This window comes from Taudactylus pleione, unplaced genomic scaffold, assembly GCF_031769625.1.
Source record: "Taudactylus pleione unplaced genomic scaffold, aTauple2 ptg000201l, whole genome shotgun sequence".
Taxonomy (NCBI): Eukaryota; Metazoa; Chordata; class Amphibia; order Anura; family Myobatrachidae; genus Taudactylus; species Taudactylus pleione.
This window is the reverse complement of record NW_028284603.1, coordinates 48,715,341-48,731,677: the sequence shown is the minus strand read 5'-3', so window position 1 is coordinate 48,731,677 and position 16,337 is coordinate 48,715,341. Positions and strand designations below refer to the sequence as shown.

Here is a 16,337-nt window from a genome sequence, read left to right as displayed (position 1 = left end):
ATTGGCAGTGCCCATTTTACTAACATATTGGCTGTTTTGTATGTCGTGTGGGAGAATATTTCCTACTGGACTAAAGAACACAGCAAGGTGAAACAGTTACAGTTTGAGCTTATTATGAAACAATTATTTTTAATTCAGTTTCCACCAGTTTCATTATATCAACACTTGTAAATATATACATTAGAGATTGCTGTTTCAAACGTATCTATAGTGGGATTATGTTTTATTCATGATTGTTTTGCAATATTTTCGTTTATTTATTTTAATATTCCATTCTTACAACACAGTCCGTAAAGCTGGGTACACACTAAACGATGTGTGTACCCAGTGATCTGTTGGATCGGGCGAAATATTGTCTAATAATTTATACCCACCTTAACCTTTTATTTTAGACTGTTTTTGTTACTTTTCTCTATGTTTAACAATCATTCTTTCAGTTAATATTAATGGCCCCTCTGGTAAAAAAAAATTTTTTGGCAGTTAAACCTTGTTTTAGTGATAGGCAAAGTGTACAGTTTATCTGGAGGGATAGTTTGTTTTTCTGTAATTGTATTCTTGTGGGGGATCCAGGGAACAAACTATGGCCCTCATTCAGAGCCGTACGCTCTGAGCAGAGCGCACGCTCTGCATGAGGGCCGGGCTCCATTTTCATGGAGCGTCCTCCTGGACGCTCGTATAGCTGTGGGTCACCACCCACAGGCTATACGAGCGTGCATTTTGATGGCCGCGATGGTCGTGACCATCGCGACCATCGAAATTGCGAGCCGGAGCCTGCGGTTGAGGTTTTCAACCGCAAGCTCCGGAGTGATTTTGGCTCTATCAGAGCCAAAATCACTCCCACTGACATCACTAGTGATGTCAGTGGGCCGGCTTCTGACGGGAGGCGTTCCCGTGGGAACGCCCCCGTCAGGGAGGCACGCCCCCGGCACGCCCACCAAAGGGGGCGTGCTGTCAATCAACATTGACAGCACGCCCCCTTTGATCGGACACAACGAGCGAAGGAAAGTCCTTCGCTCGTCGTGTCTGGCGCATGCGCACGACGGAGCTCCCTCCGTCGTGCGCATGCTCAGTGCAGACCATCGACCCACTTGCGAGCGGACAGCCGCTCGCGAGTGGGTCTGAATCAGGCCCTATATTCCACTTTTTATACTCTGTAAGTTTTTGCTCAAACTTTCTGACTATAGGTCAGGTGGTTCCTACTATCAGTGGACAGAAGTTCGTAGGGGAGAGAGGACTTAAGGGGAGAAACGAATGACTGCAATTAGTGGCTACAGCCAGATCAGTCTATTGCATGGATGGCTATTGGTGGGCTGTCCACCATCGATGGTTCAATTGGTGATTACCATTGATGGCACAAAACCATCTATGGTGAACAATCGATGGTTTGCACCCCTTGATGGCCACCACTGCCTGGAGTCACGGCAGACTGTGAACCAATCAGCACTGAGGCTTATCAGGTGGGGCTTAGTGAGCCACTGGGGGCAGAGCTAAGCCCAGTGATGTTGGGAACCAAAAAAAAAAAAATCATCCATTCCCAGTCTGCTATCGAGGACAGAGAACCATTGGATCTCTGCCATTGATGGCAAAAACCACCAACTTTCAATGGTCGATGGCCATCCCTAGTCTTTTGGTTGATCAGGTGCTGCTTGCAGCTGGGCTACTGCTTTAAAATAAATAAATAAAAATAATTATAATTTCTCCCAGGGTCAATAGAGTTCCACAGGGAGACATTGGGGTGTAGGTGGGATCTGGAGGACCGGACACCAACAGCAAAGCTTTTCAATCCCAGGATGCTCTGGTCCTTAACCCATACCCCGCCCACAGCCTGAGGGCACTTCAGTTTCGTTGGTGTCTGGTAGGAGCTGGACCACCATTATAACAGAGGGCTACATTAAGCAACCCAAGCTTTAATTTTATGATTTCATTTATTTTTTATTTTTTACCAAACAGGTGAGCAGTCCTCCGGACGTCTGTGCTGCCACCCCATTACCTCTCCACGGCGCTGTGACACCAAGCCTGTGCTGGGTACTCCCGGTGGGGCTCCAAGTGGGACTAGCCAGCAGGCTCACCAGACCCCAGACTGCAGCCTGGAATCCAGGGAACAGGTAAGGCAGAACCCCATTCGCGGGTACCCACGTCTTAGTGCAGTCTTGCCTCCGGTCTCAGGAGATTATGTCCACAACATGAAATAATAAGTGTTGCCCTCATAAAAAATATTTTTTTTATTGCCCCATTAACAATTAAATCTGAATTATTATAATTTATAAATAACATTGTCCTCTAAATATAGGTATGCATTAATATTAACAATTGCCCCCCCTTAATCAATAAATAATGAGTGCCCTCATAATTAACAAGTGTATTGTGTCTTTTCTAGCTCAGACAGCATGCTGTTATTCTGAGGCCTTTTCTCTGGGCAGAGAGAGGACATGTACAAGACGTACACTTCTGTGAGCCGACACATATGTGCAAGTTCTGTTCCATGTGATACCCTGTTTATCTTCTACTAGCTGTGATACCCAGCGTTGCCTGGGGTTGAAGACTGGACCCTGAAGTACACCTGCAGCCTTTATTTGTTTACATTGTCCTCAGCTATAACCCCATTCCATTGATCCTGAAAAGGACCCCATTGTTTACTAACATGCATGCATTTAGTGGCTGCAAGGGGTGTGGCTGCTATTTAGCTACCTCTGTGACCCACTGCTCTCCCAGCACCCTGTCACACACACAAGGTGGGCTGATTCAATCAGTGCAATCAAGAGGGCCCAGGTGACAGTGGTGTTGATTTGGTGCCGGCCTGCCAGCTGATTACAGCTGGCGCACCGGCAGGCAGACATGGAGAGACATGGAGTGCCGCTGGTCTCGAGGCAATCAGAGCCAGCACTGTCTGTCCATATCTGCCGCTGCCTGCTGGTGCACCAGCTGTAATTAGCTGGTGGCCCAGCCCCAAATTCACACCTGCTGGCTGCTTATGGCAGGTGAGAGGCTGCTGGAGGGACATGGTGAGGTGTGTTGCTGCAGAGGGGGGGGGGAATGTTTAAGGGGCATTACTGAGTGGTATAATGTTATTAGGGACATTACTGTGTGGCATAATGTGTAAGGGGGAACTACTATTGTGTGGAATAATGTGTTACATTGGGCACTGCTACTATGTGGCATAATCTGTAAAGGGCATTACTGTGCAGTGTAAGGGGCATTACTGTGTGGCAAAATGTATAAGAGGCATAATGTACAAGAGAAGACGGATCTCTGTCCGTGCTCCTGTGTCTAATAAAAATAAACTTGTGCAAAATCAAAATAAAAAAATGGCGTGACCCCTCCCCCAAAAGAGCAACCAGCCCCAGGCTTTAGTGACCCAGTGCTGGTTATGCAAAATATGGGGGACAAACAACATTGGGGGAACCCCGTACTTAAGCACAACCAGTACCGGGCTATTCAGAACAAGTCCTGGTTGCCAAAATACAGGGGGCAAACAACGTAGGTGTCCCCCGTACTTTAGCAACCAGCACTGGGCTCTGATCCAGACCTGGTTCTGGAAATACAGGGGAAAAAAATGCATAGGGTACCCCTGTATTATCCAGAACCAGCACTGGACTTTTTTTAGCAGGGGGCTAATGCCACAGCCAGGGGATCCCTTTCACTGCCCCCCAGCCGAAGCATTAACCCTGACCGCTAGTAGGTCTCTGTCCAGTCCATAAAAAAATAGAAAAGAGAATTTAGGAAAGAACAGAGCTATGGGCAAGGGATCAGGAGACATCCACTGTGATAGAATACCTTTCTTTGCCGCTGCTGCCAGTTTAATTAGTAGTATGCAGTTGCCTTTTGGCAATATACACATATTCCCATGGGGATAAATACCCCATAAGGCCCAAGTATTATCAATTGTGAATTCCAACTTTAAAATATTAGTAATATATACTTGAAGGGCTGTCCATAATGCTTGTACCTGAGGGCAAAACCATAAACAATGCATAATATCCGCATCAGGTATCCCACATTTGTAGCTATTGGAAATAAGGCGCCTCACCTATAAGAAATGTCAATTTCGGGGTAAAATAGCATCTATGTAGGATTTTCTGATGCAATTCCATATATGAAATAGAAACCAAAAGATTATTTAATTTAGTATCAGCATCTAAAATAGTTTTCATAGAGAGCTCAGGGAAATCTATCCTCCAGTTCAATAGCCCCACAGTGCCCAACTCTAATGCCGCACATCCACTAGGCGACTAGGGAAAGACATCGTAATCGTACCGTCGTTCCCCACCCCCCTGCAGTGCCTACACTGAACGACTAGTCGTTCAGTGCAGGCACCCTCCCTCATCCCCGAACATGCCCAATCTGTCGTTATCAGCAGATTGACCGGAATGTTTGGCCGATGATTGATGTCGGAAACGACCAGCGGGAGCGCGCATCGCTGGTCGTTTCCAACATTATAGTGCACAATTTGTGCATGATTAATGAGCGATTGCACGATTACGATGTCATAATCGTGCAATCGCTCATTAATATCTGCTAGTGGATGTGCGCCTTAAGTTGAACACAGGGCACGAATGTTCGTATATAGACGAGGTAGAAATAGGGTCTCCAGGTCTGCGATATGTCAATTTATCTAAACCACATATCTGATTTAAATCTCGCAATCCTCGTATAATAGTTTGTACATTATTAATAGCTTGCAAGAACCGCAAATAATGTTTAATAAATAGACCTCTCAATGAGAAGTATATAGACTAGAGCCTTCCACTTCAGTAGAGAAACACAATTGCAAAGGTATCTCCTGAAAGCAGAGAGTAGGCATCTTATTTTTTTTTGCCACAAAAAATCATCTTAATAATACACATCATAAAACGTAATACACACAGTAAAATATAGTATGTAAAATATATAATAAAATTGAGACTATGAAAGAGGAAAACACAGGATTCTTATATGTGCCATTCTACACTTACATTTAGTCAAATCCTATATCACTGTTTTCTATATGTGCATAGTAAGTGTGCGATACATGTACTGTGTCTAATATAGTTTACAAATTATATTGTACAATAAATAAACTGTTTCAATAAAAAGGCCCTGCATTGCTCCCTTTTTGTAATAAGCATAGCCATAACTAGGGGTGTGCAAGCAGTGCCCCCAAACAGAGTGCAGAGCCCTATGGGCGACACTGTCACTGCCCCACGACCCCTGCATCTGGCTAGCAGGGTGCCTGGAACGTCAACATGTAGCCAGGATCGCTGCTGCAGTGCCACCTGGAGTGTCCTTTGGCTTGTGATGTTGTCATGAGCTCAGGGTGCATGGCAGCAGTGGCGCCCTTACCTGTCTTTGCACCCGATGCGGCTCCGACTATTGAGGGCGCATGGCCTCACAGGAGGGGCATGACCTCACGGGTGGGCGTGGCCTCGCGGCCCAAACACTCATTTTTATTTCACACCGAGGGTGTGGGAGGTGCAGGCTGGCTTCGGGCACCAGCCTGTTTGAGTGCCTGCTCCCTCACTGTGCTAGGAGCCGAGTGCTGCACGTAATGCAGCACCCAGCTCCTGTCACTGCAGGGGAGCCAGCACTTGGGTGTCGCCCCTCACTTGGTGATACCGGGTGCAGCCAGCACCCCCTTGTTACGTCATTGCGTGGCAGTACCAGGAAGCTAGTCAGCCCTATTATGGCATTGGTAATAAGTGATATTATAGATATATATTTCTTTAAAAATTGTATAAATGATGTAAAGGAATGATTAAAGTTACAAGCCCTCTGACTTTTTTAGCATCTTATAATTATTTCTTGACTTTAGGGAATTGCAGGCATCTGTAATCAGGACCGTAGAGAGCCAACCCGGGCTCCATTACTATCGAGGGGGCCATGCCCCCATAAAAAAACCCCTATTTGCAGTGCCGCGAATCCAGGGGGGCGCATACAGTGTGATCGTACCCCCCCCACGGGCAGAGGAGAGGAGACTGCTGCTCAACGGCAGCAGTAAGCATTCTCCCAGTGTGTGCTGGGCTGCTGACAGGTAAGAGGTTGGGGAGGTTGCATCAAACCCGGACCCCCCAACAAGCCAAGGCCCAGGTAATTAGTACCTGCTCCCCCCCTCTCGGTGCCCCTGCCTGTAATCCCCAGTCTTGCTGGTGAAACAGACAAATGTGTAGTGACCATGGTATAGAGAAAGTCATACTAAATGTATAAACAAACATGATACAATTACAAAGCTATTTTACTTTTACACACTTTCCTATATCAGTAGATCACAGAACGTCTGACAGTACATGCATGTAGTTTGTATAGGATAAGAAAAGGTATTATTGGCAGAGCCGCAAGAAGGGTTCTGAGCATCCTGTGCCACCCACTTTGCGCATGATGTCATGACGTCGTGCATAGGGTGCAGGGTCACCGTCACCCGGAACTGCAGCAGTGCCAGGAATGTCTTGAAGACAGTCCAGGCATCTGTAATTATGGCAGGGTGCCTATCTGTAGCGCAGGCAGCACTGCAGCAGTGATTCTGGCTGCAGGATGCCATTCCACCCTGCTAGCCAGAAACAAGGGCCGTGGGATAACAACGATGCCGTCCACAGAGCCCTGCGCTCTGTGCGGAAGCCTTGGTCGCACACCCCTAGCCCTGATTATCAGTATATGTACTGTGTACAGGTGCATATTTATCTGTGGTTGACTTCTAACACCTTATTGGTTCTACTTGTCATTCATGCAGCTTCCTGTTTTTATTAGTTCTATTTTCACCTGTTATCATAGTGTGATTTACAAGTGCCCTCCCTGCATTGCACTTTCAGTGGAGACAAAGTCAGCAAGTATTCTAATAGCATAAACAGCCTCATGTTAGTGCCTTTGAGAGAGAATAGAAAGTAACAGCAACACGTTTATTTTAGGTTTGAACACAATTAATTACAACACAAACTCTTATTAGGTGTATGTGTAGGTGGCTATACATTTTATACAGGATATCGGTTTCTTCATATAAGTTGTCTTTTTGGATATTACAGAATTGTGTTGCCTCAGTGCAAATCCAAGTGATATAATACTGATCACAATATAATTATACTGTATTTTGCAGGAGAAAGAGTGTTGGATTGCAATGGAGCAATAATGCAAACAGTCACGTAGAGCCAATTACAAGGGATGTATAGTCACTACTCTCATACAAACATGGGCCCTCATTCAGAGCCGCTCGTTAGCGGCAGTACGCTCGTTCCGAGCGATGTTTGCACATCTGCGCATGCGTACGCTTTTTAGTACGCATGCGCGAACCAGACAGTGCGGCCGAAAATCCTTTGTACGCTATATAGCGAGTGCCTGCTATTTTGAGTGACAGAATGAGGCGTATGTGGGTGGTAACAGGGGAAGGTGCTTGAAAATGGGGAGTGGAGATCCGAACGCAGGCGTGCTTAAAGGTCAAAACGGGCGTTTTATGGGTGTGTATATTTAAAACAGCAGCGTCATTGACCACGTCACTGGGTTATTTTATAGCCAGAACTGCACGCAAATTTGTGGTAGCAAACACCAACCACAAGAATAGCGAGCAGTTCATACGCTGGTCGATGTACTCGATTAATCTAATAAATAGCGGACATGACGTAGGATGCGTGCGGCCAGGGGGCGTTTTTAACAAATAAACGAGCGTATGTTTTGCTCGTTCGTTCAGACTTAGAGGTGTGAACAGACTGCAATGTGCGTACGGATCATTTGAATAGCCACCCCTTGTTTTTAAACGAACGACCGCAAATAGCGTCCGGCTCTGAATGAGGGCCATAGTTCATAGGGATTTACACAGACACATAGGCAAACGCAGGGGGGGGTTTCCGGTTGCCTGGAAACCCCCCATCCCAGCCCACACCATGACCACAATAGAAATAGTAATATAGTAGAATATTACTAATGCTGCATGATCTTCTAAGTATCACAAATGAAATAATTAACACAACCTGTGGATCTTTTAACATGTGTTAGCCAGTAATAAATACACCTGTGCATCAACTAGGAGATCTAGAAAACATGTACTGTTAGGGGTGCACTGCTATAGACCATCAATAGGCTTAATTATTAATACCATATAATAATACACTATCCAGTGCATAACGAGACCAATATGTACATACAGTATATATCCAGGGCAGTGCTAGGTTCTTCTGCTGCTTCTCCCCCAGACTCCAGGATTTGCTCCCATACTCTGCAATGGAGCCTACATCTGAATCAAAAACATTCAGCTCAGGCAGGATGGTCCTACTGCTGCATTTATTGGCTTAGTGTGATCACTGATCCTGTATATGCTGGAGTTATGACACTCAAAAGTTCAAAACACTTTGTATGATGCATATTAAAGCTGGATAAGTGCTAATTATACCCTCTTCATGGGACTGGCCACACTCGTAAAATTAAGCATTAGGAAACCCCCCTTTAGAAATCCTGCGTTTGCCACTGCAGACACACACACACACACACACACACACATTCTATGTGACTGTTTTAATAAAGCATGTGATAAAAGTAAAATAAGACGTAAACCCCAAACAGCTACTTGTTGGCTGCATTTCCCACAACACAGGTGATAGTGTCGATGTAAGTCTTTCTATGCAACTACATGTTAAAAAGTGACAGTATTTACAAACAAAATACGCATACTGACAGATATCTTTCTTTTTGGAGCAAACAATGACATTGCAGGAAACTATAAGAAAAATACTCTTCTGGGCTCATCCTGCTTTTTTCTAATTGTATTAGTTTTCTACATTGTATATGTGTGTTTATATATTTACTAGTATTCACTACAATCTTCATATATAACTACAATCTTAATGTATCACTACAAGCTTCTCCTTAACACCCCAAACAATAACTTATATAGGACAGCATGGAAAGAATTCTGTTATTATTGCTCTGAGTTGTGTTTGTGTAAAGGGGGAAATACTTAGCATTTAACCTTAAATAAAGGTTGGATTAAAATTGACTTTCTTCCCTCAATTGTTCACGCAAGGATTAACCCTAAACATGCTGGATCACTGGTCACTTCAATGTCAGTAGGGTTAGGCTTGTGCTTCCCCCGTTTCCTCATGGTGTTGGTAATATCAGAACCCCCTGTTGTGGTCTGGTAGTTATGTGTCAGAATCAATCAGAGGGCAATGAAAGGGAGGGGTTTTAACTCACTGTGTTAGGTCACTATGTGCCATTCACTAATAGACAAAGGGTCTTCTCAACAGATGTAAAGTTAAGTGAAATCTGTCATCCTGGGTAGAAAAAAATGACCACAAGGAGGAGGGAGGGGGAGAGAGGAGGTTAGAGCCAGGGAATTTATTGGATTGAGAAGGATGGCTGGGAGGTTGGGGGTGAATTGGTGCCAATTAATCCTGTGGGATTGGGAGAGAGGTGGAACCCACTCTGAACACTGTGAGGGGCATGTCCAGGAGCTTATTGGAGCCAGGGAGCAACATAAAAACCCCCTGCCTGGCACTGACCTATTCTATCCTTCAGATCAGACTGATAGCAGGAAAAGAGAAAGTAAACTTATCATCTATCCACACAGTCATGACTGGGCGAGATGACATCTCAGAGGGAAAATCAAAAGTAAAGATCCTGGTCCCCAGTGCAGGAAATGAGAAGTCAGGACGGTTTCATGGACCTGGAATGAGATCCAAAGGCTTTGCCATCACTGACCTGCTTGGTCTGGAAGCGGAGCTGCAGCCACCATCAGTATCTCTGCCCAGCTGCGAAGGTCCAGGAGGTGGTCTAGGGGGGGTCTCCTTGACTAACGGCTCACTGCCCCTTGGGCTGGGGTTTCTGTGTGGTTTTGCCTCTCAACAGCCCACTGGGACTACCTGTCTTCTTCCAACCCACATTCCATTTCTCCAGCCTAGAACAGAACATCATTACCTCCACAGTTCAGATAAGCACAAGGAAAATATCTCTGGTAACTGCAAATTCTTCATATATCTATACATTCATACAAGTCATTCATACATTTCCTCTAACTGCAATCCTAACTTTGGAAATGGCCCTTTATAGATGGCAGCCTTGTGATGGGATTATGTATTTCATTAAAAAGAGAAAGTACTTTACAGTATTATATCTAAAAGATAAGTTCCTGTATAAATAATGCATAGTTCTGTACCAAACTGCATCTTACTTTTGAGCTATAAGTTGTATATGTACATTATAATTGTCATGTATTTAATATGACATGTATACAGTTGCTGGGGTAGGCTGCTTGCTTGAGTGACAGCAGCCTGAGAAAGTGATTGCTGTAGGAAACGGGATGCTCTGGCTGAGAGAGCTGTCCAGCCTTTGTGACCTCTCTGTGGTGCTGAAGGGAAAAGTGCAAATACAGCACACAACTTTCCCCTTTCCCTCATACACAAATCATGTTACTCTAATCACTTCCCTAAGTGCTCACGTGAAAGCCAAATACAGTATATTTAAATCTGTTCCCCAAACAAAATTTTGTACCGTAAAATCGAGCATATTTTTTTATTTCAAAGAATTGATTTCACTTGACTGCCTAATCGCTTTATTTTACCATGTGTTAGTGCCACAGCTGAGGAACTCAGGGAAGTTACTACAGCCTATGAAATGCACTGTTATAGAATGCACAGTTAGTAAGAATTCTAAGAATACTAAGTAACTTATCCCAATTCTTGCATTTCTAGATGATGACAGCATTCTGGGTGATAAAAGCGATTTGAAGGCATCTGGCTCGCAGACAAAAAGAAAGAAAAGACGACACAGGTAACATAAATAGAATCCCACGTGGGTTCTTTTATGTAATAACAAGTTACCTATTTATACTGTGCAATCACACAACATTTAGTGCACATTCACCTTGTTGTGAAATATCACAACAAAGAAACATGTAACAATAGTAGTGAATATTAAGCAAATGATAAATTGTCACAAATGATGTCTTGAGCAGACTTCCATGATAGCTGTTTACTGATGCCACAGACTTTCTTGCAGCATTTACAAGTTATATACAGTAGATTAATATCATACTTTTTCTGTAGACTTGTGGTATTTAGCATTTCACTGCACTGTAGAATATGAACTAAAACCTGCTCCATCTGTGCCATGTAGGGTGTACATGTCTATCTAATGTATCTATGTCCCCCATATAATTTAGAACTATGAGGAATTTCATCTTTTTACAATATTTTATAAGAACCTTAATTATTTGCACTAAGCAGAAGTATTCTCTTATTGTATATTGTACTGTATACTGTACACTGTATATTTTAGAACTGGCTGACAGTGACTGACCAGGGCATGTTTATTTCTGCAGAACTGTATTTACAGCTCATCAGCTGGAGGAATTAGAGAAAGCCTTCAATGAAGCTCATTATCCGGATGTGTATGCCAGAGAAATGCTGGCTCTCAAGACCGAATTGCCAGAGGACAGGATACAGGTAACCGCAGTCTCAGTTCTATATTTACAATTACCACAATATATCTACCTGTAGAGGAATGAGACTGGGATGTTTCTACACAGGGCATAATTCAACATTATTCCATTATTAATTATGGTGTTTTAACAACTATCACCACTGAAATATGTTACGTATTGGACACAGTTAAAGAAATGATCTTATTTACTTAACTTTTAATTATATAGAAACAGCGACAACAGCTGATAATATTTTGTTTATATTGTTGGTGTTATGTAACTTTATCCAGTTATAACAGATGTTAGAATAAAAGTATTTATGACCTGGCAGAGGGTTTATACGATGTCCTTCCAGACAAGTAATTCTGCATGGGTTATTAATAATCAGAAAATAAAGTTATTACGATTGCCAGTGCCAAGGAAGTGCTTGCACTGTGTGCTGTTTGCAAATAAGTTTGATTCACGGCAGGAAATGTGTTTACTACAGTATACACATCTTACACAGTAAGAATTACGGAGCACAGCAAAGGTGGATCCTCTCCTGTAGACATTATATGCTCCCCGCTAATATACGTACAATGTAGGTTGCAACCAGATAGACTTAGGAACCTACCTAGCAATATACACAATAACGAATTCAGACCATCATTTTGTACAGTGCATTATAAGTGAGAGCAGTGATTGCCATTATAACTTGTGCACTGATTGCATTTTGCTGGAATATTTTACAGGTTTGGTTCCAGAACCGAAGAGCTAAGTGGAGGAAACGTGAGAAGTGTTGGGGCAGGAGCAGTGTCATGGCAGAATACGGCCTTTATGGGGCTATGGTCAGGCACTCCATCCCACTACCTGAGTCCATTATCAACTCAGCAAAGAACGGACTGGTTGGCTCCTGTGCTCCTTGGCTATTGGGTGAGGACCCCCTTTTTTTCTGTAGTTACTACAGTAAATTGTAATTTCAACAATGTGAAAGGTTACAATAAACAAGTATACTGATATTTACGCTGAATAAAATAAACCTAGACCGTAATTGATCATTTGTGCTGTATGGTGAAACTTGTACCGTGATTTGGTTCTAAATAAATAACAGGTGTCCTCACTATAGCTGTTGGACCATGATTTCTCACCTCCAGTTCTCTGGGAACCCTAGCAGTGCATGTTTTCCAGGTCTCCTCACAGAATCTCAGTTAAAGTAAATAGAACCACCTGTGGATCTTTTAAAATGTGCCAGTCAGTAATGAAATCACATTGGCTCCTGCAGTGGGTATGGAAAACATGCACTGTTAGGGTTCCCTAAGGACTGGAGTTGGGAAACACTATGTTGGACTATTATTGTAACACAAATGGCAATATGGCTAAGGTACAGCTTGGGTGGAGTTTACTGCAGTAAATTGTTTTCTCTGCAGAATGTTTTAATATTCCATGCTACTCACACATAAATAATAGATCTTTCACAATAAGATAGCATGAGCCTTAGCTATAGAGCTGCATTCACAGCAATAAACATTACTGAATAAATGTAGCATTTGCATACTTGTCTTGTTTACAATTAAACAGCCTAATAATGTATATGAACTAATGTATCACTTGTCAGCAGTTTTTGGTTTAACATCTTGTAAATGTATAAAGAAAGTTCTTGTTTTTTCTCAGGCATGCACAAAAAATCTGTAGACATCTCTAGGAAGGATTTGGAAGAAATGGCAACAGATAGTTGCAGGGCGGAACAGCATCATATTGACGCATTGTTATCCAGACCAACAGAATCCCAAAGAAGCACACAGGACAGAAGCAATACAATGGACACTTCAGAAGATAGAGCCATTGACCTCTCAAGCACAGCAAAACTAGAGACACAATGCAATATAAGGCACAGATCCTCTAGAGACAGTCACAGTGAGCTTACAGACAGTGAGCACTGATCCAACTGCTTCTTAGATGAAGAAAAGCAGGTAGTTGGGGTCGGAGCAAGGAGGAGAGTGGAATGGCCATGCCACACTGATATCGTGGACTTTAATTATTGTAGATGTATTTCAAGCAATATTTTCAGAAATTTTTTAAGTGACGTTTTATAACAAGAGATTTTTATTGAGCTGTTTTCCACATCAGAACATAAGCTAATGACGTGCTTGTGTAAATTATTATTTACTTTCTTCATTTCATTTGTATCTATCAGGAATAGGCAGTTGTTGATGCTTTTGTACAGACAACTTCTGGTGTTTTTGTTTTTGTAAATAGGTAACTGCAATTCATGCTATCTTCTGTATCATACCATCACAGCAAAAGTATAATAAGCAAACAACACATAAAACACCTACTGTACATAATAACCAAGTACACTGTATGCTCAGAAAACTTACACATACAGTAATAAGCAAGCATCCTGTAAATCTCAGCAAATATACAGTACATCATAAGCATGCAAACTGTAAACTCAGTAAATATATACATAATAAGCATGCAAACTGTAAACTCAGTAAATATATACATAATAAGCATGCAGACTGTAAACTCAGTAAATATATACATAATAAGCATGCAGACTGTAAACTCAGTAAATATATACATAATAAGCATGCAGACTGTAAACTCAGTAAACATGTCCATAATAAGCATGAAGACTGTAAACTCAGTAAACATGTACATAATAAACATGCAAACTGTAAACTCTGTAAACATGCAGACTTTAAACTCAGTGAATATATACATAATAAGCAAGCACACTGGCTGTAAGCTCAGTAAACATATACATAAAAAAAGCACGCAGACTGTAAACATGCACATAATAAGCAAACATACTGTAAACTCAGTAAACATACATAATAAGCAAGCAGAATGCAAAAACATATACATAAAAATCAAGCACAATATAAGTTCAGTAAACATACATAATAAGACAGCATACTATAAACACAGTAAATACATACATATAATTAAGCTTTGGTATATACTATTTTATACTCCGCTTATTCTGTATATTAAGTATGTTATAACATCCATGCTAAAATATCATTCACTTTAAGATATTATAAATTACAAAAGTATACTCATGTCAGAAACATTGCATTATATTTTAATTTTATTTCTATGTATAGATTTTGAATCTGCATAGATTACATATTCATGTTCCAGACAGAGACCTTTACATTTCTGCAACATATTTTGTGACTGATACTAGAACATTGACATTTGCACATCCCTAATATATATATTTTTTTTATTAAAAGGTGTTTTCTTCCCTTCATTGATGTGCCTAGCATTGTATTTAGGTGCAAACTTGTAATGTCAGCAGTATGCAATGTACTTAATAATGTAGTTTATTTTTATATAGTGAGAAGGAAAATATTTATGATAAAAAAAACATTGTCAAGATATTATGGGAAACAAACTGCAGATATACTTTCTGTATTCAGAAAATAAATGAGTTCCATAAAATAACAATGGATTTGAATAAGTGATTGATTTTAAATATTTGTAAGATAACCATATTGCTTGCAGTTATGCACAGAATGGGGTGGCACCATTAGACAGTCATTCTCAATATTACTTCACAGTTCAGTGTTGCTGTGCATACTGTATATGATCCTACTTGCACATATAAAATAAGCTTTTCTACCTAGAAAAAGGTATTGAATCTGCTGAAGTGTAACAATGTGCTCTGGACTTTTATCCAAATAACTCCATAAACTTCTCCAACAGGATTCAAGTATACATACTTTGTAATGTTTTTCAGATGAGGATATGATATAAAGGTCATTTTGTGTAAAATATGTTTAGCATAGATATACCATTGGTTTTGGTTTTAGATATGTATTGCATTTATAATACAATAAATTATGGATGTTATTTTTAGGTGAACCCTTTCATTCTAAATGATATGACAATTAAAATGTTGTCTTTAATAAAATGGGAATAATTACAGATTATGAAAAAATATATTGTTTTATCATAACAAAGTACAAATAACTCAAAGCCATATATAATATTTGATCTAGTACAAGTTAGACAACAAAAGCTAATCAGCTATATTGAGTTACTGAATATTGACAGCTTTACATTTTGTTAATACATAACTGGCAGTATGTAGTTTGTGTTTTTTGCATAAAAAAAACAAAAAACAAGTTTCATTATTCTCCACTTGCGTTTTGGGAAGGATATTGATATTTCTGCACTAGAGGTCTGGTCAGTATGAACCTCAGTATCTGTAGTCAACATTGGGGCTTTATTTGACTTACAAATCACTTCTGTCACTAGAAATAATTTAAGTTGCAGCCTTACTGACAGTTGGGGGTAAATTTACTAAAGGTCGATTTTAATTGATTAAAATCGTTCTATATCGAACAACATTAATGTTGTGTTTCAGGGGCTAAATCGCACATTTACTAACACTTGAATAATCAATATAAAAAATTGTCTTTTAGTAAATGTGTGATTTAGCTCCTGAAACACAAAATCGATGTTGACCGATTTACTAATAAATTAAAATCGATCTTCAGTAAACTTACCCCTTGATGTATATTATTTATATAAATATAAATCTGTATAAAAACCCATCTAGATACTTATTATCTATGCATAGCACAAGGCAAAGTATGCTGAAAATATTGAATAGAGGACTTATGTTTCTAAGGAGAAAATGCTCTATATTTTGAGAAAAAATATTAGAAAATGTTTTTTAATTATTTGAATTGTCTGTAAAACAGTATGTATGAAAGCCTTTTTATATTTATGTATTGATGCACTTTGGTAGTAAGGATTTTTTCCAATATGTTTGCTATATTTGATCTTGTATTTATAAAGTATAAGGCAATAAAATATTCTGTATCTTTCAGTTTCAAAAATCAGTTGTGTTTATGAGGGATGACTGAAAATAAGGTATACGTTCAGGAAGCCGGCGGACGGAATGCCGACCGCCGGCTTCCAGACACTGTTAGCCCGACTAGGGACGAATGACAGGCGTCTAAAT

General features: G+C 40.9%; 1 protein-coding gene across 1 annotated transcript; it reads left to right on the top strand.

The window, feature by feature from the left end:
- The first annotated feature begins 9,477 nt into the window (after positions 1–9,477).
- On the top strand, positions 9,478–16,117 carry VSX1 (visual system homeobox 1). The gene is made up of 5 exons (XM_088477598.1): positions 9,478–9,907; positions 10,644–10,722; positions 11,273–11,396; positions 12,106–12,286; positions 13,025–16,117. The coding sequence occupies exons 1-5, from the start codon at positions 9,526–9,528 to the stop codon at positions 13,291–13,293; spliced, it is 1,035 nt and encodes a 344-aa protein (XP_088333724.1). The 5' UTR covers positions 9,478–9,525; the 3' UTR covers positions 13,294–16,117.
- The last annotated feature ends 220 nt before the right edge of the window (positions 16,118–16,337 follow it).